The sequence below is a fragment of the Rhincodon typus genome, chromosome 11 (genome assembly GCF_021869965.1).
Source record: "Rhincodon typus isolate 14 chromosome 11, sRhiTyp1.1, whole genome shotgun sequence".
Lineage (NCBI taxonomy): Eukaryota > Metazoa > Chordata > Chondrichthyes > Orectolobiformes > Rhincodontidae > Rhincodon > Rhincodon typus.
The window spans coordinates 60,949,719-60,972,485 of record NC_063342.1 but is presented as its reverse complement, the minus strand read 5'-3'; the positions used below and the strand labels follow the sequence as shown (position 1 = coordinate 60,972,485).

Below are 22,767 nucleotides of genomic sequence, written 5' to 3'. Positions count from 1 at the left end.
TTGTGTGGAGGGGAAATCTGTGACTGCAGCTGTTGTCTCAGTCAACTGTCAAGATCTGGTCTTAATTGACCTTTTAACAAGCTTAACAAGATGTGTATCAAATTTGGAAAGATTTGGAAATATACTGTCCCTGATCTTGCCTTCCCTAAAATGGCTCTAGTTCGGGGCATTAAATCATCATATGCAATACATTTGCTTCATTCTAGCCCTATGTTTGTGTCTTCTGGAGCAGGTGTGACTTGAACCCAGGTTTTCTGGCCCAGAGGTACAGGCATGATCAATGCACCACAAATGCACAAAAAAAGTATATGTTGATTCCAACTGGTTTGTCCTTTTGCCAGATTTGATTATTCAAAGTTCCTTGCTATATGGGATTTTGATGAGTCATACAGCACCCTTCGGTCCAAACCAGTCCATGCCAAACATAATCCCAAATTAAACTAGTCCCACCTGCCTCCTCCTGGTCCATATCTCTCCAAATCTTCCTTATTCATGTACTTATCCAAATGTCTTTTAAATGTTGTAATTGTACCCACATCCACCGCTTCCTTAGGAAATTCATTCCACACACAAACACGAGTCATTTGATATAGTAATGCAGAGGCGCCAGACTAAATCTATCCTGATCAGCAAAATGCCTGTTGTACATATTATGAACAATCCATGTCATATGCAAAACTAAATGCAGGAAAATTCTTTACCAAGACATTATTATATTAATCCGTATGAGAATTTGTCAAGTTTTCATAATTTTTGTTCTGGAATGAAGCTGCAATCTGCAAACTGCATTGTTCCTACAAAATAAGACAAATTTTCTCCAAGTAGATCTGCAAGACCAGATCTGCTATCCACTGAAAACAATTGCCCTCAGAACATTGTTGAAAAAAAAGACATGTTTGTCAAAACTTTTCATCTTGCACTCAAGATCATTCATATGAAATACTAGTGTAAAGGCAAAACAAGAATTATACTGTATGAGTGCAGTGTACTGATTAGTAAAGGCATTGCCAAGGAGACTGCACCAGTTAGGAGATGACAGTCAACTGCCTAACTTCATTTAGTTTAAACCAGACATCGAGCCTCTGACTGGCCAAGTCATTACCCAGATAAATGAACTAGAGATTGGTTGTCACCAGTTGAAACAGATGCAATGGGTGTACATTTTTTTCTTTTTGAAAAGAACTGGGCCTTAGCAACATTCCCTCTAATTTTTCTGACACTGCACAAACTTCTGAGAGCCACGCACAGCAACACCTTCTGCAGTGAAATGTGTAGCTCAGAGGAAACCTAATACTAACATATGTAGGTTCTGGTATGCTGCGGTTGGTTTGCTTGCCGGCCGAGCTGGTTCATTAGTTTCATTACCCTGCTGGGTAATGTGGTTGGTTCGCAGATGTTTCATTATCTGGCTGGGTAACGTCATCAGTGCAGTCTCCGAAGAAGCATTGTTGTGTTTTCCCGCTGGTTATTTAAACTCTGGGGTCCATTGGAGTTGATTATCTCATTTCCAGAGTTTAACTAACCAGCGGAAAAACACAACAATGCTTCTTCGGAGGCTGCACTGATGACATTACCCAGCAGGGTAATAAAACGTCTGCAAACTAACAAAACAATTCCGCGAGCAAACCAACCACAGCATCCACAATCCAAACTACAAATCTACTCAAGAACCTTAGGTTCCAGTATGTCCAGTGAACTGCGGCCCACCTGAAAATCTTAAATTGGTGGTAAGTGTAACTTTTAATATAATCAGAATTATTTAGCAAATGATGTCCAATTAGGAGAGGCAGTGGTTTAGTGATAACTTTACTAGATTAATCCAAAACTCCCAGGCTAATACGTTAGCACAGTTAATCAGTGACCAAAAACAACCCTTCATGCTCCTTTCTTCACTGTTGACCCACTTAGGAGTGAGCTCCCACGTGTTCCTACCTGACTCTGAGGTAATTTTCATCTACAGGTTAGCCTTGTTGACCTTCATGTTGCATCGTCCTGTCGAAAGCAGGATGGATGACCACCCCTTCCCACATAATCCCATGTTCTCCAATGTACTATCATCTCACACTGTTAGACCGTCACGCCTTACTGGCATTCAAGAAATAATACCCTCACTGCTCAGAGTTGTTACAAATGTTAAAGATTTTAAGAAGTATGTAGAATTTCCCCTATTTACCTGTCTATAAGTCCTTGATAAAGTATGGACCAGAATTCTGTGCTTAACAAGAATTACTATTTATCACAAATAAATATTCTAAACTACAGATAAACAATTATGAATAATTGTCATAACAATGACGATGAGATACTGGGAAGGCAGTTAGTGGTCCTTCTCCACAGGGTTTGTTGACATTATCCTTCTGCTGATGAGAACACTGCTTCTATATCTTCCTTCTTCGGGTACTTCCTACTTCCACTTGTTTGCAAGAGGCACAAGGTGACTGGTTCACACTTAAAGGTTTCTAATCTATCAATTAAGTCACAGCTTAGTGTAATCAATAAGCAGGAAATAAAGTGGCTATCTTCAGGTTTGGGATACTTTTTACTGCAGAGCAGAAATAAAGTTCCTTCCCTTCGAGAGATCCGATGACTTCTACCCTATGTTCCTACCCAAGCTGTTTGACTACTTGGGAGCTAATCATTTAGTTACTAGCACACAGGAAGCATTTGTCATTGATAACTGGTCACCATTTCACTATTTCAGTCCAAACAGCTACTTGTTGCAGCCAAATTTCCAGAGTCTCTGGTTCTAGCTTATCTGTAATTAGCCTTTTCCACTGCTAAACCAACAGCTGTGTAAACAACACTTACATGGAATGTCAAGCAACTTGTTTTTAACAAGTGCCTTTAACAATCCTTGGTTTTTAAACAAATTCTTTTCCCATTTCAGTCCATAATCAAAACTACACTAAAATAAAGAAACGGTATTTACAGTACGTTTAGTTGGTCCCTTCACATTTATTTTTCACTCTGCACTCCAGCATGCTCCCTCCAATCCCCATTACTGACTACCCTGGCCTTCATACCACAGTGTGGCCTTAGTCAACCACTCCCTTAATTTTCAGGCAGTGGTGACCTTTGGCCAAACCCTCCTGGACAGTCAGACAGTCCTGATTAATGGTGACCAGACCTCTTGACTGGTCTCAGCTGCCCAACTGACATATCACTACTCCCTGAACTGGTCGCACTGGACCTGCAGGACTCAATCTGGCACATTTCCTAGACTTCAGTGGTATGGAAACTTAACCCTGACTGTCCCAAAATCAGACAACTGGCTGTGTCAAGGACTGTGGACTGAAATCAGATCTGTCTTCAACTGACTGTGACAGAAACCCGTGACTGATGACTGTCTCCTTGACTTGACCAGGGGATCTCCCCTTGGACTTCGAGACATGACCATTTGCCTGAAGCATGAGTGTGGTTGCTCTGTAAACTGCTGGCGTATGCTGGACTGATCACTGTTGGCAAACACGGAAAGCTGCCTTACTTTGTTCTGGCACTAAATGGCAAGGCAAGACAAATCTACTGGGAGCCTTTGAGTTCTGAATGAGACCGCAAACCTCAAAAAAAAATGCAAGGCAAGGCAGAGCTGCTGAGAGAATCCAAGTAAGTGCAGAATGAGTGAATGCCAACAAAGTGAGCCAAGAGCCTGGAGATGCAACATATTCCAATGCACGAGATGGGTGCCCTTCCCAGTATGTAAAGTGACCTGACAAAGGCATTACAATATAAGGTGTTGGTGCACTTCAAAGAGCAGTATTAAAGTAGAGAACTATATTTTGAGAGTCAGAAACACACTTTGATAATGTGATGAGGCTGATGTGTGTCCAATGCTAACGAATGTGAATAGTGGGTACAGAATGGTCTCTGTCTGTACAGAGTACCTGGAGATGCTCGAGACTGTCCAAGGTGGAGGCTTGAAGGAGGAAGTGGCAGGCTGGAGCTGCTAGATGCCCTGCTCTGACTTTCATGTCAAGAAGTATCACCATCAAGTTTCTCTACTCCATGCGAGAGAAAAAGAAACTGCATATAAATGAGATAACAAGGTGTAGAGCTGGATGAACACAGCAGGCCAAGCAACATCACAGGAGCAGGAAAGCTGATGTTTCGGGTCTGGACATATAAATGAGGTAAGGTTAGGAAATGTAATATCATGCAAATAGACCTCTCTCCACTCACTATCGAGATTCTTGTATCGCTGCTCAAATGTTGGTTTAAAATTGGACATTTTTCCTTTCAATGTCGAGAATCTAACTTTTCCAATCTCTCAATATTCTCCTAACAGACTTGCCAATGCCCAAGTATTCAGGGTATGGGAAAATTTTGCCTCATGTTTTGTTTTGAGTTTTGCGAGCATGAGCTGGTTGGGTGCGGTCAGTACCTATCTCATTAACTAACAGCCCTCATGGTCTGAGAATAGCTATTGAGCAGAAAATAGAGAACAATGGTAACCTCATCTGCCATGCATAATACTATGTCTATGTTGAAGATTTTCTTGCAGTGGATGCCAAGCCTTGCAATTAGATCCTTGTTAACTCATTGGTTGCGGAAGCTGCTGTATTCAGTTATCATCGAATCCCTACAGTGTGGAAACAAGCCCTTCGGCCCAACAAGTCCACACCAACCCTCAGAGCACCCACCCAAACCCATCCAATCTACACATCCCTGAACACTTAGCAATTTAGCACGGCCAATCCACCTAGCCTGCACATCTTTGGACTGTGGGAGGAAACCGGAGCACCCGGAGGAAACCCATGCAGACACGGAGAGAATGTGCCATCTCCACACAGACGGTCGCCTGAGGGTGGAACTGAACCCGTGTCCCTGGCGCTGTGATGCAGCAGTGCTAACCACCGTGCCACCCCCTTATCATTAGGTGGCTAGAGGTGTGTGGCATAATGGCTAGTGTGGCTCAAGTTCCATTCATCGAATTAGCACACTTTCTTTCATCTTCAACCTCGAGCATTAAATTCAAACCAACAGTTATCAAGAAATTTAACTTCATTTATCCTGTCAAGGAGTTCTGCAGTTTGTCTGAATTCTTTGAAAGTTGAAAGAATTATTATTCTAAGATTTCCTTTTCATGTGCACTATTTTATTCCAAATCTGAAGCCCTGTATTTCTCCACTTTCAATCCATTCCAGGAACTTATTGGATGTTTTTCTTTGGAACTTTTAAAAGCTCACCAGTAAGCAAATAAAATTTGTCTTCCAAAATGTAAACAAAAACTAAAATATTAAACACAGAAAAAAATCTGTTTTAACATTAAAGTATTGCTGCAAACATTGTAAACCAAAATAATCAAGGCATATTTCAGTCTAAGAATTCAGTCACATATGGAATTTTGATTGTATCCATTCAAATTAGGTCTTGAAAGCAAAAGAGAAGAATTTAGCCAATATGCCTGGCATTGGTAAAGATTTAACCATTATTGCTTGTATTTAGTTTGTTATCATTTGAGGTGCTTAAGCAGACTAGGACATGAAAGGAAGCCTGTTCAAAAATCAGAATCAGAAAGATTTCGGGTAAAATCTATCCAAGACCTGCTCACCCAATTTTCAGATCTCCTGCTACAGACCGAGAACTGAACTGATTCCAATAGTTCCAGATGATTTCTCCTACCTTGTGAAAAACTAAATTACTCTATTTGCACGTGAAGGTAAACAGACAAAAATCAACACTATTCATCACCATTTATAACAATTTACATCACAGGAATAATAATACCATTAATACATAGTGACCAAGGCAAACTTTAAAAATAAATTCTTAGAAAACAAAATAATTTTCTAGCAATTTCCCAAAAGTGAATACAATAGCCTACACTCTCATGTGACTTATCACATAATGGTAGCAAACTCACCTGTATCTGCAGGATTTAAAATTGCTTCTTGGTCTAATGAAGAAACAGATCCTCGATTAACATCTTCCCCCCAGTGCTGGGACAAATTTTTGTTAAGGGTTAGATTGCCTTCTTGCTCTGTAAGAATTAAGCAATAAGTCTTTTTGATGTTAACAATGAAATTAAAACAAAAAGACAATAAAACAGGACTAATCAATATCAACAAATTATTGATCATATATTGTCTCTGGCCAGAGTCTTATTCATTAAAAACTCCATTTCCTATTGCTTTCTCAAACAAGAGTTGCATTTTAATCCTCAATAAATCTCTGACCAGAAAATATCTCTCAAATTTTTAACTGCCTGGGAAATTAAAAAATGAATTATACTCTTTGTAGTCAGAGCTGACATTTACATTTTTATAGCTGGAGCTTAGCAGCTACTGAAAGGCAGTTCGAGAATGATATGTCTACAGAGTCAGTTTGGGTTGAGGTCCGGAACAAGAAAGAAGCAGTCACTTTGTTGGGGGGTTTTTTACAGAGCCCCTAATAGTTGCAGAGAAGTAGAGGAGCGGATTGGGAGGCAGATACTGGAAAGATGCAGAATCACAGGGTTGTAGTCATGGGTGACTTCAACTTTCCAAATATTGATTGGAAACATTTTAGTTGTAATAGTTTAGATGGAGTGGATTTTGTCCAGTGCGTTCAGGGAGGATTCCTGACACAGTATGTAGATAGACCAACATGAGGAGAGGCCACTTTGGATTTGGTGCTTGGCAATGAACCGGGCCAAGTGTTAGACCTGTTGGTAGGAGAGCATTTTGGCGGTAATGATCATAACTCTGTTACTTTTACAATAGTCATGGAAAAGGATAGGTACATGCAGCAGGGCAAGGTTTATAATTGGGGGAAGGGTAATTACAATTCTGTTAGGCAAGAACTGGGTAACATAAAATGGGAACAGATGCTGTCAGGGAAGAGCACTATTGAAATATGGAGATTGTTTAAGGAATGCATACTGCGTGTGCTCGATATGTTTGTCCCTAGCAGGCAGGGAAGATGTGGTCGAGTGAGGGAGCCTTGGTTCTCAACAGAGGTCAAACGACTAGTTAATAGGAAGAAGGATGCTTATGTAAGGTTTAGGAAAAGAGGAATGGAAAAGGCTCTAGAGGGATACAAGTTATCCAGGAAGGAGCTGAAGAAAGGGCTTAGGAGAGCTATAAGGGGGCATGAGAAAACCTTGGCAGATAGGATCATGGAAATCTCCAAGGCTTTTTACACGTACGTGAGGAATAAAAGAATAACCAAAGAAAGGGTAGGGCCAATCAAGGATTGTAAAGGGAATTTGTGCACGGAGCCTAAAGAAATAGGAGAGGTCCTTAATGAATATTTTTCTTCAGTATTCACAGCTGAGAGGGACCTAGTTGTAGAGGAGAACAGTGTGAAACAAGCTGGTAGGCTAGAGGAGGTCGATGTTAGTAAGGAAGATGTACTAGGAATTTTGAGGAAGTTGAAGATAGATAAGTCCCCCGGGCCTGATGGGATTTATCCAAGGATTCTATGCGAAGCGAGGGAAGAGATCGCAGGGCCTTTGGCGACGATCTTTTCGTCCTCACTGTCCACGGGTATAATGCCGGAAGATTGGAGAGAGGCAAACGTCATTCCCTTGTTCAAAAAAGGGAATAGGGATAACCCCGGAAATTATAGGCCAGTTAGTCTTACGTCAGTGGTAGGCAAATTATTGGAAAGGGCTCTGAGAGATAGGATTTATGATCACTTGGAAAGGCACAGTTTGATTCGTGATAGTCAGCATGGATTTGTGAGGGGTAGATCATGCCTCACAAACCTTATTGAATTCTTTGAAGAGGTGACCAAACACGTGGATGAAGGTAGAGCAGTGGATGTGGTATACATGGATTTAAGTAAGGCATTTCATAAGGTTCCCCATGGGAAGCTCATGCAGAAGATAAGGAGGCATGGGATAGGGGGGAAATGTGGCAGATTGAATTCATAATTGGCTGACCCTTAGAAGACAAAGGGTGGTAGTGGATGGAAAATATTCAACATGGTGCTCAGTTACGTGTGGTGTACCACAAGGATCTGTTCTGGGTCCTCTTCTATTTGTGATTTTTGTAAATGATTTGGATAAAGGAGTGGAAGGGTGGATTAGTAAACTCACGGACAATACGAAGGTGGGTCGAGTTGTGGACAGTGCAGAGGGCTGTTCTAGGTTACAAAGGGACATTGATAGGATGCAGAGCTGGGCTGAGAAGTGGCAGATGGAGTTTAACCCTGAAAAGTGTGAGGTGATTCATTTTGGAAGGACAAACTTGAAAGCAGAATACAGGGTTAATGGAAAGATTCTTGGCAGTGTGGAGGAGCAGAGGGATCTTGGGGTTTATGTGCACAGTTCCCTGAAAGCTGCCACCCAGGTGGATAGAGTTGTTAAGAAGGCGTATAGTGTGTTAGCTTTCATTAATAGAGGGATAGAGTTCAAGAGCCGTGAAGTTATGCTGTAGCTATACAAAAGCCTGGTTCGGCCACATCTGGAGTATTGTGTCCAGTTCTGATCGCCTCATTACAGGAAAGATGTGGAAGTGTTGGAAAAGATGCAGAAGAGATTTACCAGGATGTTGCCTGGAATAGAGGGAAGATCTTATGAGGAAAGGTTGAGAGAGCTAGGGCTTTTCTCTTTAGATCGACGAAGGATGAGAGGTGACGTTGATAGAGGTGTACAAAATGATCAGAGGTATAGATAGTGTAGACAGCCAGAGACTTTTTCCTAGGGTGGAGGTAGCAATCATGAGGGGCATAGTTTTAAAGTGAGTGGAGGTAGATATAAGGGAGATGTCAGAGGTAGGTTCTTTACTCAGAGAGTGGTAGGGGCGTGGAATACATTGCCGGAGAGGGTAGTGGAGTCAGCCTCATTAGGGGCATTTAAGCGGCTATTAGATAGGCATATGGATGATAGTATAAGGTAGGGGTGGAGGTTAGATAGACCTTAGAATTAGGGTAAAAGTTCGGCACAACATTGTGGGCCGAAGGGCCTGTACTGTGCTGTACTGTTCTATGAAATATCTCTGAATATTTATCTTCACAGTATTACCCTTTTAATGCGCTCAAATGTCTGCAGTTTTAACAGTGGCACATTTAGGTTTGAATTTATTATTCCTTCACCATTATATATCTACAATGCGGTTATTCCCGTAGCTTCAGTTCCGAGCTGAGATTATTAAGGGGTTACAAGGTTCAATCTTAGCCTCACAGACATTCTGTACCTCCAGAGCTTCATGTAGGAAAAGGAATACTTTTTAAAAGAATAGAAAAAATATTTGAAATATTTTCTTTATCTATGCCCAACGCATGACTCAACAGCCCCAGTTTATTATTCTTTTCACAGAACAAACTACAATATAATGATTTGTACATTTAGATTTAATAAGTGAAAAGTTGCAAATAAATCAGCAAACACTAGATATAAAATTTGAAATTTAATGTATATCTACTCCTTGTACCATATTCTTATTTTGACTTTTGCATCCTTGGCTTTCTTACTGCTGAACATAGTAATTAATCTCCATTAATAAGACTATTTCATACTTATTATTGTGTTCTACAGATAGGAAAAGCTCAGCCTTTATCTGCCTCGTGATTTCCCTACTACTTCCTAGATACTTCTAATCAACTTGTTCAGAGACGTCATTACAAACCTCTGGAGCATGTGAGACTTGAACCTGGGTCTCCTGACTCAGCAGGGACTCTACCACTGCACTACAAGACCCCTACTACTACTTTCTAACACTCACAGTGTGATTCCTTGCACATTTAGCTAATTGTCTGCCTTTCTCTTTCACAAACTGACTGAAGATCTTTGTGTAATGGTCAGCAGTTTCCTCCATGTTTCAACCATTTTAAAAATCTAGTTGCAGGCAATTATATGCATTAACTAGTTCTTGGTTTAAAAGTATCAAGTTGCTTGAATTCTAATTGGTCCTTTTCTTCCCTCCAACTTTCTGTAATTAGCCCAATGACATATTTGCCTTTTTATTTCAATTCTGTTGAAGCGTCTCAATCTGAAATATCATTTTTTGACTTTAAAATGCCTACTTATCAGATCTGCATTTTCAGTTTTTAAATTCATACTTTGGATTTTTCATTTTATCTTTACCAATAATGAGAACATTTAATATTTTTGCAGCTCTAGATTTAGCTTACCAATTTCAAAATGGTCATCTGATTGCTCAATCAGTTCTTCAAACCTTTGATTTGTTGAAGATTCACAAGATACAGGATGGTCTATTGGAGTATTTTCAGATCTGGATATACATAGAAAGAAAAAGCCAAGTGATACAAGATGTTTACTGCTTTCAAAACAGAAATATATTTGCCAAAAAGTAATATATCAAGGATTTATCTTCCTTTTTTTTTCTTTTACAATGCAAAATTGTGCTCAAATTGTACAAAATGTTAGTTGAATTCAGAAAATAATTGGAAAGATGTTAATTTCATTATCAATTGTGGATTTGAAACAGAGCACTTGAAGGAAGTAAAAATTTAGGTCACTGAAACTACAGATACCTATGAAGCAGAGTATTAAGAAACACTGGACCAAATTTATTACGTTAAGTAATATTGTACAGAAGAACTGAACTGAAGAATAAAATCAAAATCAAATGGACACCGGCATAAAAAAGACCGATACTGTTGAACAGGTCTGTTGGTGATATTAAGGGTTTTCAGTGCATTCTATCATAATAACATTCTGAAGTTTCCGATCTTGAGTCATGCCTGATTGAGATGGCACAGTAACATAACTGGTACCAGTAATCTGCAGACTAGTCTGCCACCCCTGGTTCTAACTTTCCCAGGAACTGAGAACAATGCATCAGTTAAATGATGACTGACAGTTAACTGCCTAACTTTGTTTAAATTTAAACCAAGCAAGTTGACACTGCTTGATCAAGGCATTGCCCTCAGGAATGATTAAGAAAATGGTTATCGCCTATTTTATTCAATTAAACAAGTGTAGTGAGTGTACACACGTATTAATGTACGTATCTTCCAGTGTGTCCACGTTTGCCACATTATGAGCCCCACTGACAACCAATTTATGATTGCCAATGTAATTATAAAATTTCAAACCCTAAATAGCATCCAAAATTAGGCATGAGTCTGCAACTGGAAAAAACTTTTACTCAATTATCTTGAGTGTGCTAAGCTAACTCCTATTCAAGGGGCTCTTGGGGGAAGGAAAAAGGTCAATTTTTGTGCACATCTGGCTCACTTGCTCAGATATTTCAGCCATACTACAAGAATTACAGCTAATAAACAAGAAAACTGCTTCCAATAATATAGGCTCATTCAGGAGATGTAGAGGTCAGTAGCAATGCCAGAATTTATTGTCCCAGAGAAGGAGCTGGACACCCACTTTTTTAAATGGCCCTGTGTGTGATTACGGTAGAAAATAAATCCTGCATTTTCGCCCAGCAACAATGAAAGACCATCAATATATTTAGAAATTAGGACGGTGTGTGATTTAAAGAGAGATAGTAGTGTTCTTTTTTTAAAATTCATTCATGGGACGAGGGTGTTGCTGGCTAGGCCAGCATTGATTGACAACCTCTTATTGCCCATATTGCTGTGGTCTAGGGTCACATGTTGGCCAAACCAAGTAAGGATGACAGTTTCCTTCCATAAAGGACGTCAGTGCGCCAGCTAGGTTTTTGTGACAGTCGACAATGGATTCTTAGTCATCATTAGGCCTTTAATTCCAGATTTTTAACGAATTCAAACTCCACTATCTGCCACGGTGGGATTCAAACCAGGATCTCCAGAATATTACCTGAGTCTCTGGAGTAACAATCTAGCAATAATACCACTATTCTCTTGATGAATGGGGTGTCATACATACAAGCTGCTTTATTACGGATGATGTTTGTGCTTTATGTTGTTCAAACTGTTCATCCAGGAAATGAGGGCTTTCTGACTCGTGCATTTGAGATGGTGGAAAGGCTCTGGGGAATTAGGAAGTGAGCAATTCCAAAGAACATCCATCTTCTGACCTGCCCTATGAATGATAGTGTGCCTATTTGTGGTCCCATTATGTTACTGGCTAGTGGTGACTTCCAGGATGTTGATTTTGGGGTGATGATGCTAATAGTATTGAATGTCAGTGGAAGGTGATCAGAGTCTCTCTTGATGGAGATAGTCACTGCCTGCCATCTGTGTGACAACAAATGTTACTTTTGATTCATTCTTTCAAGCCTGAATATTGTCTATATTTTGCTCTATGCTAGACACTGAAGCAGTCTGTACCTATGAGTTGAAAATGAAATCAACACTGTGCAATCAAGCATCCCGAATTCTGACCTCATGATGGAGTGAAGATAAAGAATGTAGTAGCTAAATAAAGTTTGACCAAGAACATTGCTCTTTGTATCATTGTTTATTTAGGACTGCCACCCCCACCTCCCCAATAAAAATAAACACATGGTATGTGGACTTGGCACATTATCATCACGTTCCCTCACTGTGGCTGGTTCAAGTTCCTTAAAATTCCTCCTATCATCATCATTGTTATTGCACCTACATCAGGTGGTTTTCAAAAAAAAAAGCTCAATTTCACATTCTAAACAGCATCAAGGACAGTCAATGAATGCTGACTTTGCCAGCAATGCTATCATCCCATGAACAAATAAATAAAAATATAATTGTTTGGTAGTACAGATGTTGCATCTTATACACGTTAGGACTAAAACACAAGAAACCAAATTTAGAAAGGGAGCAATAGTTTATACAGCATGAGAAGAAGGTATTGATTGTTTGGACCATGATTGGCATGGAGATACAGCAGGAACTACCAATCTTTGTTAGCTGATTCAACTCTGAGCAGGCAGGCAGACTTTGACTGGTCAGGGTACTGCAGCAGGAGTTAAAAGTCTTCATAATCCTGTACTTAATAAGAAAGGTATAATGTATACGCAAATTCCTTTTGCCTAAAGGGAACAGACTGCTGTGTGTGAATATATGCAGCTTCTAGTAGGCTTTATTGAATCACACTGTGATACGCTGATAATCTGAACTTGATTGCCGACGTAATTCTCAGCAGTCAGAATTCTGTAAACATCATCTAATATCAGAATCACACTGAATGTTGGACATTGTGTTTGAGGTTTGCAAGCATGGGTTGGTTGAATCCAATCAGTACACAGTCTGCTATGAATGGTTAAACATGCGTATTTGTTAAGTAAGGTCTGCTAGTTACTGAGATGAATGGACTGCACACCTGGCATCCCACTGGCACTAAAACCCACACCACATTACTCATTTGTACGGTACACAAAACATCTTTTTGGCTTGACTGCAGCATTTGCTTAGTAAAAAATACCATTCGTGAGTTTACTGCAAAGTAGCAGCATAAGATGGCTACCTTCATAGGTTAATCAAATTATTGAGACAACTTCTCCTTCCAGGGTAATTTGAGACTGAATAGACACTGTTCGAGGCCAAACGTGGCAGCCATATGCCCTTACATGAGTTTGTGCGATATACAGCAATTGGTCGTCTGAACTGGGTAACAATTAGCACACAGGAAACCATACATGGGACATGTATGGGACCCTATTCTTTGCGGGAAAAATAAACTGGTTCATACATTTCAGCTTTCTCATTAACGAGAAGCTTATGGAAGGTGCCAACCATGTTACAGTTCCCATAGCAACACCCTGACCAATTAGTGTCTACCCATCTGATCTGAGTTTAACTACGCTAACTAAGATTGGCCGCTAACAATTTCTACTGCATTTTCATGATCCGATCCAATCCAATCAATAAGTATCCTCTTCTCATGCTGTAAAAATTGCTATTGCCTTTCCAAAATTAATCGCTTGTGTCCCAGTCCTGAAGAGCACAAGAAAAAAAGTTGTGACTTCTTTACTCCATCCAGCAATGTTTAAATAAAAATATTACGGACACTGAGATGCCAGATTTAGTATATAGTTAATTTATTTATTATCGTAAATGCTTCATACTGCTTAAAAAAGTAGAATCGCAATTTATTTGTCAGACATTACATAATTCATAAAAAGACTTCAGGGATATGCACAGTGATCTGGATCTTTACCTTTCATTGGTGTCAGGTAAAGGAGAGTTTAGACTGTCGACAACATGGAGTTCATTAGTTGCAATCGATGTTGGGTGACCCGTTATACTGGGTATAATGGCTAGAAATGATCCATCGACACCTTTCAGGGAAAAAAAAACTATCATACTGAGTACTACAATTTATGTACATTAGAAAAATGCTGCAAAATTTTATTTATATCTTTAAAATTTTATTCTTATAATAATCAATATGATGCTAAATAAAAATATTCTCTTCTTTCAATTCAGAAAGGGAATTGTTCTCTCGAAAAAGAAACATATTCAGTGAAAATACATGAACTAATTTACAGGAAAGAGGTCAAACTATTGATTTAATTGTTATTCTAAAGAAGTTTTTTTATGTAAGGACTCTAGTATTAGTACTTATTAAGAGACAACACTCGAGTATGCAGTAATGCTACAATAATAGCATATTGGGTTTTCAGTGTTCTAAAAAGAAAGTATAACCCAGGATACTGGTCTCAATCTTATTTGTGAGCCTTTGCAAGCTCAAACTACTATAAAGTCATCTTACATTGTTTGAATTTTTACAGTTGCATTGGAGCTTTTCTCCACTTTGTGCAAATTTGTATTTAAAAGAAGTGCAATTTTAAAAATATATATAGTTTTGATTTCTTGCAGTGAGTGATGTGGGAGATGACATTCAACTAATGAGGGTAGGATGAACCTTAGAACAATAAGTCTTTCAGGGGCAAATAAATATAGCCAGTGAGAGGCAGGACTACTGTGGGTAAGAAATGCAGATCTGGGGTAAGCAGTAAGAGGCAGCTGCACTCAGAGCAGAAGAATGAGATTGGCAACCAATGGATGAGTTAGATTGATACAAAATGGAGGAAGAAAGTTAAAGTTCTCTTCAGTGCTAGGGAGGAGTAGGAAAATGTTGCTCTTGGGAGTGTACAGTGTTAAAACTTGTTCAATTTCTTCAGAGGAGTGTCTGAAGGTCACTAAGCTTGTTAGCAGAAGTGGGGATGGAGGAGATGGTTAGGAATTGAAACACTTAATCTATCCCAGTGAAGCCAAGGGCTCAAGAGGCTGAAGCAAGGAGGGAAGCATGAAAGGATTGAGAACAGGACTGTAGCTAAGTAGTTTAGGGTTGAAGATGGATAGATTGTTTATATGGATATATAGAGATGCAATGGACTTGGTGCAGAGAGTCAGGTTGGAGGGGTTAAACAGGAGATGCATACCGTTACCTTGCTCCAAGACAGTAATCTTCTAATCAGAATGAGGGTGAGTGGTGGGGTTGAGAAGCAAGATTTAATGAATGCGTGATTAAGAGTTGGGATGCAGGGTAATATATCAAGATTCAAATAAACATGAGTGGTGATAGGGTTCTTCTTAATCTTGGGAAGCAGACTGATTGCCCAACAAAAAATGAAAAAGGGCATTCAATGGAATGCATACCTCCACTATTATTGAACTTACACTTCCTTAAGGCTTTTCCTTGCCTCATTGATGTGCTGTAACTACAAAGCTGAAAAAATATGCTTCTTGACCAGAAAACCGGAGTCACCTGCCTGCCAGGTTGGTAGATCCTCGAATTGTGCCAATCTATTGTCAATCAGGGGCATGGATGAGCGACAAGGGGTGGCCTGACCCCTGACCCATCTCACCCCATGATGCCCACCCAAGAGAAGAGAAAAGAATTAAAACTATTAGCCTGCTCACTGCTGGATTCCCCAAGGTTTTGCCTGGATCGGCAAACGTTAGCATCGAGATGTTGCTGGCCTCTGACTGGCTGGCACTTTTTGCCAACCCGTGTTACCAATGTCAGGGTCTGTGATTTACTGGGAAACTCTAATGCTCACCTGTCACAGGTGGCAACTGGGTGTTTTGTCAGCAGTGGGACTGGCATGTTGGTCACCACCCAAAACAAAACAAAAACACAACTTCCAACAAAAAATGGGAAAATTCTGCTCATGTTTACAGGAGTGAAAACGTTACCTCCTCCCATTTGCAATGGCAAAGGTATTGTGGTATACATGTATATAGTGCTATAACTCCTTTTCAAAAAATACATTCAGCAACTTGAAATTCTGTTTCAATATAACATTAAAACTCACTTATCGTGTAAAATTCACTTATTGTAATTTAATGAATTTTGCAATTTCTCAGGCAGGCCACCAGATGGAGCACAACGAAACAGAATGAGCAATTAAATTATCAATAGTTTATGGTGAAATATCTGAGTCAGGCACAGGACCCCAGATCTTTTTAAACAACTGAGAAGAAAATTATCAATTACTTCATGTACTTAGTATTATTGCCAGGGAGGGGGTAACCAGAAATAAATCATTTGTTAACATACGTTGTACACATAGAAATGTGAAAGATTTGTGGAGCAGAAGGCCACAAATAATCTATCATATCTGTGCTAACCAAAAAATAATTGTCCAGCCTATACTAGTTGCCAGATCTTGCTCTATCATGCTGTAGGTTACACTTCAATTACATTTCTCCTTGGCCTCTCCATTCCAAAGGGAACAGCCGGTCCTATCTTTCAAAGTCGGATTTTTCCATTTATATGGATTTAAGTAAGCATGAGTATGCTTTATTAACTGCTTTCTCCACTTGTCCTACCACCTTCAATGATCTGTGCACATACAGACTCAGGTCTCTCATGCATCACCTTTAGAATTGTACCCCCTATTTTATAGTCTTTCAAAGTTCTTTTCACCAAAGTGCATCACTTCACACTTCTGTATTGAACCGCATCTGCCATCTATCTGCTCACTCCACAAATTTGTCAATGGCCTTTTAGAGTGCCACACTCTCAGTTTACAATTCTTCCAAGTTTTGTGTAATTTACAAACTTTGCAATTGTCCCTTGCATACCAAGATCCAGATCAATAAAAATCATAAAATGTAAGGGTCCCAATACTGAACCATGGGGAACATGAAAATAAGTTTTTGAGCTGGAGGAAAGTTATCAATTGACCATTACTCTATTTCCTATCGCTCAGCCAATTTTGTATTCACATTGCTATTAGGCAACTGGGGTCTCTGAACTGGGGAAAGTGGGGTCTATACTGTTCGGATGGCATATACCTCAACTGTGCTGGTACCAGTATTCTTGCAAACTGCATAACTCGGGAAATAAAGAAGGTTTGAAACTAAATAGTGGGGCAAGGGATCAAATGTGGAAGGATGCGATATATCAAAGAGTAGAGACAATGGGAGAGAGGAACATAATAAAAGTGAGTCAGACAACGGCCGGAAGGAATGGAAAATAAAATTAAAAATATGCCAACCAACAAGACTAGGTACTACAAAATACGAAACCCTGGAACTGAATAACAGATTAAACAAGTTGCTGATACACTCTGATGTAAATAAGTATGACCTGATAGCATTCACAGATGTGGCTGCAGGTTGTCAAGGATTCGCTCCTGAACATTTAAGAAATATAGGGCATTCAAGAAGAACAGGGAGCGAGGAAAAAGTGGAGTTAATCAAGAATAGCATTCGCGAACAGTTGGAAATGACCTTGGTTCAGTAAATCAGGATGTAGAAATCATTTTGGGTGGAATTGAAGAGTGGAAAATGAAAGAGGTCACTAGTGGGAGTGCTACAGGTCCCCTGTAGGTAACTGTCATGCAAAAAGAAACTTTCAAGAAGCAATATTGAGTACTTGTGAGAAAAGGATAGAAATAATCAAAAGTTGCTTTAATCTACTGGAAAAATAGGCTTAGTGAGAAGTTCATGGAATGCTTTCAAGATATTTTCTTCGAACAGCACGTTCTGAAATTTGATTTGATTTGATTTATTATTGTCACATGTACCACAAGTATTGTTTTGCATGCTATCCAGAATCAACCAGAGATTATATTCAAATTGACATTGTGCAGTGTAACAAGATTAAATAAATACCTCAAAGGCACACCCAGGTTGCAGCAATCACTATATGACTGAACTTTATTTTGTGTGAGTGGGAAAGCCCAGTTCCAAGGCTAGTACCTTAAACTTAAATAAGGGTAACTATGTAGGCATGCAGGTTGAGCTAAGTGAAATGTATTGTCATGCTAAGGTAAGGGATAGACCAGTAGAGGTGGGGGTGTAGAATATGTTAGGTGTGTCCAGGAGAGCTTCTTGAAGCAAAACGTAAATAGTCCAACAAGGGAGGAGGCCACATTGGAGCTGGTATTGGGCAATGAGCCTGGCCAGGCGATCAAAGCTTTCTTTGATGGGGGAGCATTTTGGGAGCAGTGACCATAATTCCATAAGTTTTAAGTTACTTTTGGATAAGGATAAGAACAGCCCTCAGGTGAAAGAATGAAATCGGGGAAATCTAACTATGACAAAATTAGGCAGGAACTGGGCAATGTAGATTTTTGGCTGCTGCTTGAATGTAAATCTACATCTGACATGTGAGAATCTTTTAAAGGCCAGTTGATTAGAGTTCAGGACCAGCATCTTCCTGTGAAAGTGAAGAATAAAGATGGCAAGATTTGGGAACCTTGGATGGCGAGAGAAATTATAAGCTTAGTCAGAATGAAAAAAGAAGTGCATGTAAGGTTTAGGAAACTGCAGGTACAGGATGGTCGAGGAATATAAAGAAAGCAGGAACAACTTAAAGTTGGAGTTAGGAGGGCTAAAAGGGACCATGAAATGACCTTGGCAAACAGGATTAAGGAAAATCCCAAGACTTTTTAATACATATATAAGAGCAAAAGAGTAGTTAGGGAAAGGATAGGTCCATTCAAGCACAAAGCAGGGAGTTTATGCATTGAGCCGGAGGATATGGGTGGTGTTCTTAACAAATACTTTGCATTGGTATTCACAAAGGAAAAGGACATGTGGATGGTGAGTCTTGGGAGGGGTACGTTGACATCCTATGGCATGACAATATAAAAAGATGTTGGGTGTTTTGAAGAGCATTAAGGTAAGCAAGTCCCCAGGACCTGATGGGAACTATCCCAGATTACTGAGGGCGGCAAGGAAGGAAATTGCCGAGGCCTGGTACAAAATCTTTGTATCCTTTTTAGTCACAGGAGAGGTCCCAGAGGACTGGAGGAAGGAATTTTTAAAAATACACTGTAGATGTGACCAAGATGGAAGAGTTTGAGTTATAAAGAGAGGCTGCGACTTTTTTTCCTGGAGCATAGGAGGCTGAGGGGTGATTATAAAGAGGTTCACAAAATCATGACTGGCATAGATAAGGTGAATAGCCAAGGTGCTTTCCCCAGGGGAGGGGAGTCCAATACCACAGGGTTTAATGTGAGAGGGGAAAGATTTAAAAAGGCACCTGAGGGACAACTTTTTCACACAGAGGGTGGTGTGTAAATGAAACGAGCTGCCAGAGGAAAAGGTAGAGGCGAGTACAATTACAACATTTAAAAGACACCTGGATAGGAAAAGTTTAGAGGGATGTCAGCCAAACACAGTAAATTGGGACTAGTTCAATTTAGGAAACCTGGTCAGCATGGTGGAGTTGGGCCAAAGGGCCTGTTTCCATGCTGTATGACTCTATAATAGTCAATGTGTGGAATCTATGTTCAACATCCCAGATCAGATGCCCCCATTGTTTAGGATGACAGCTGTTGGTGCTGGTTCTGCTGTTCCAATTTACATTTCTTCCACAACTATCTCCTTTTCTCTTTCATCATCATTTCTTTTGGCTTTGAGTGCATTGTGCCTTAGCACCAGAATCAACCTTTCCTAACAGTCACCTCTCTCTTTCACTTCCTCACAAACAGTTCTGACAAAAAGTTACTGATCTCTAGTGTTAACATTGTTTTTCTTTTCACAGATGCTACCTTCCAGCTATGCATTTTCAGCATTTTGTTTTTGAAGTGCTTTGTACGAATAACCATACTTAATTGAATTGGAATAAATAAGTTTGTTCAATAGTCAAGTCTTATTACAGATAATGTTTTAAAAGTCTCATTTATGACCTATTTTCAGAACTAGATTTCGTTCGTATAACAAAATATGTGTTTCAGATCACCACATTTCCATTGTGAAAGAATTAAACTCAATTATAGCACTTCTGAAAGATCAGAATGTTATTTAAAGTCGGGGTGTGTATTACTAGTGCCGAGTTAGGTCTCCACCATTAAAATGGCCACCATGATTCATCTGCACAGGTCCACCGACAATGCAGTTGCAAAGGGAAAAGGAAGAGTGGAAATAAACAGATATCTGGATGCACAACTGCAATTGTCTCTCACAATGCGCTCTGCAAGGGGACGAACACACAATAAAACATATTTTCTTTTTGTTCCAAAATTCAATGCAACCGCATTTTGGATGCAAACCTATTTTAAGCTTGTTGGGAGCTGTTACAGTCATAGAGTTGTACAACACAGAAAGAGACCCTTCGGTCCAACTTAGCCATGCCAATCAGATATCTTAAATTAATCTATTCCCATTTGCCAGCATTTGGCCCATATCCCTCTAAACCCTTCCTATTCATATACGCATCCAGATGCCTTTTAAATGCTGTTAACTGAACCAGCCTTCGCCACCTCGATACTCGCAATATTCTCTGCGTGAAAAAAGTTGCCCCTTAGCTCCCTTTTAAATCTTTCCCGTCTCACCTTATAAACCTCGAGAAGGTCACCCCTCAGCCTCCGATGCTCCAAGGAAAATTGCACCAGCCTTTTCAGCCTCCCCCTACAGCTCAAACGCTCCAACCCTGGCAACATCCTTGTAAATCTTTTCTGAACCCTTTCAAGTTTCACAACATCCTTCCTACAATAGCGAGACCAGGATTGCATGCATTTTTCTAATAGTGGCCTAGCCAATGTCCTGTATAGCTGCAACATGACCTCCCTACTCCTATACCCAATGCACTTTCCAATAAAACAAGCATACCAAGCACCTTAAAAAAAAAAGAACTGCAGATGTTGTAAATCAGGAACAAAAGCAGAAGTTGCTGGAAGCTCAGCAGGTCTGGCAGCATCTGTGAAGAAAAAAATCAGAGTTAACATTTCAGGTCCAGTGGCCCTTCCTCAGAACACCCGTCCCAAAACGCTAACTTTGATTTTCTTCTTCACAGATGCTGCTAGATCTGCTGAGCTTCCAGAAACTTCTGTTTTTGTTCCATACCAAACACCTTTCTTCACTATCCTGTCCACCTGCGACTCCACTTTCAAGGAACCTGCACTCCAAGGTGTCTTTGTTCAGCAACACTCTCCAGGACCTTACCATTATGTGTAGAACTCCCGCCATGATTTGCTTTCCCAAAATGTAACACCTCACATTTATCTAAATTAAACTCCATCTGCCACTCCTCAGCCCATTGGCCCATCTGACCAAGGTCCTGTTGTACTCGGAGGTAACCTTCTTCGCTGTCCACTACACCTCCAATTTTAGTGTCATTTGCGACCTTATTAACCGTATCTACCATATTTATATCCAAATCACTTACTTAAATGATGAAAAACTCCGTACCCAGCACCAATCCTGGGGGCATACCGCTGGTCAAAGGCCTCCAGTCTGAAAAGCAACCCTCCACCACCATCCACTGTCATCTACCTTCAAGCCGGTTCTGTATCCAAATGGCTAGTTCTCCCCGTATTCCACGTGATCTAACCTTGCCAACCAGTCAACCACGAGGAACCTTGTGAAATGCCTTATTGAAATCCATGTAGATCACATCCACCACTCTGCCCTCATCAATCCTCTTCGTTACTTCTTCGAAAAAGTCAACTAAATTAGTGAGACACGATTTCCCACACACAAAGCAACGTCGACTATCCCTAATCAGTCCTTGCCTCTCCAAATACATGTAAATCCTGTCTCTCAGGATTCCCTCCAACAACTTGCCCACCACTGATGTCAGGCTCACCGGTCTATAGTTCCCTGGCTTTTTCATAGCACCTTTCTTAAATAGTGGCATTGCATTAGCCAACCTCCAGTCTTCCGGCACCTCGCCTATGGCTATCGATGATACAAATGTCTCAGCAAGGGGCCCAGCAGTCACTTCCCTAGCTTCCTACACAGTTGTAAGGTACACCTGATCAGGTCCCGGGGATTTATCCACCTATAAAGACATCCAGCACCACCTCCTCTGTAATATGGACATTTTTCAGGACGTCGCTATTTATTTCCCCATGTTCTCTATCGTCCATATCCTTCTCCACAGTAAATACTGACACAAAATACTCATTTATATCTCTTCCATCTTCTGTGGCTTCACAGATAGGCAGCCTTGCTGATCTTTAAGTGACCCTGTTCTCTACCTAGTTACTCTTTTGTCCTTAATGTATTTGTAGAATCCCGCTGGATTCTCCTTAACCCTATTTGAAAAAGCTATCTCATGTTCCCTTTTGGCCCTCCTGAGTTCCCTCTTAAGTATACTCCTACTGCCTTTATAGTCTTCTAGGGATTCACTTGATCCCAGCTGTCTATACCTGACATATGCTTCCTTCTTATTCTTGACCAAAACCTCAATTTCTCCAGTCATCCAGCATTCCCTACACCTACCAGCCTTACCCTTCACCCTAACAGGAACATACTGTCTCTGGACTCTCATGATCTCATTTTTAAAGGCTTCACTTTTTCTAGCCGATCCTTTACTTCCAAACATCTGCCCCCAATCAACCTTTGAAAGTTCTTGTCTAATACTGTCAAAATTGGCCTTCCTCTAATTTAGAACTTAAACTTTTAGATCCGGTCTATCCTTTTCCATCACTATTTTAAAACTAATAGAATTATGGTCACTGGCCCCAAAAGTGCTCCCCTACTGACATCTCAGTCACCTTGTTGTAGCGAATAGCCACTGATACTGAACAAACCCTCTCTTTAAGATCTCATCAGGCC

At 40.2% G+C, this 22,767-nt stretch overlaps 1 protein-coding gene across 1 annotated transcript in view; it reads right to left on the bottom strand.

Annotated features, from left to right (window-relative positions):
- Positions 1-22,767, bottom strand: part of ofd1 (OFD1 centriole and centriolar satellite protein) — a 67,239-nt gene that overhangs the window by 4,916 nt on the left and 39,556 nt on the right. The window contains exons 11-13 of the mRNA XM_048602522.1: positions 13,961-14,081; positions 10,054-10,154; positions 5,861-5,977 (exon numbers count right to left, since the gene is read on the bottom strand). Coding sequence (XP_048458479.1) covers positions 5,861-5,977; positions 10,054-10,154; positions 13,961-14,081 — 339 coding nt within the window. The remainder of the gene's footprint in view (positions 1-5,860; positions 5,978-10,053; positions 10,155-13,960; positions 14,082-22,767) is intronic.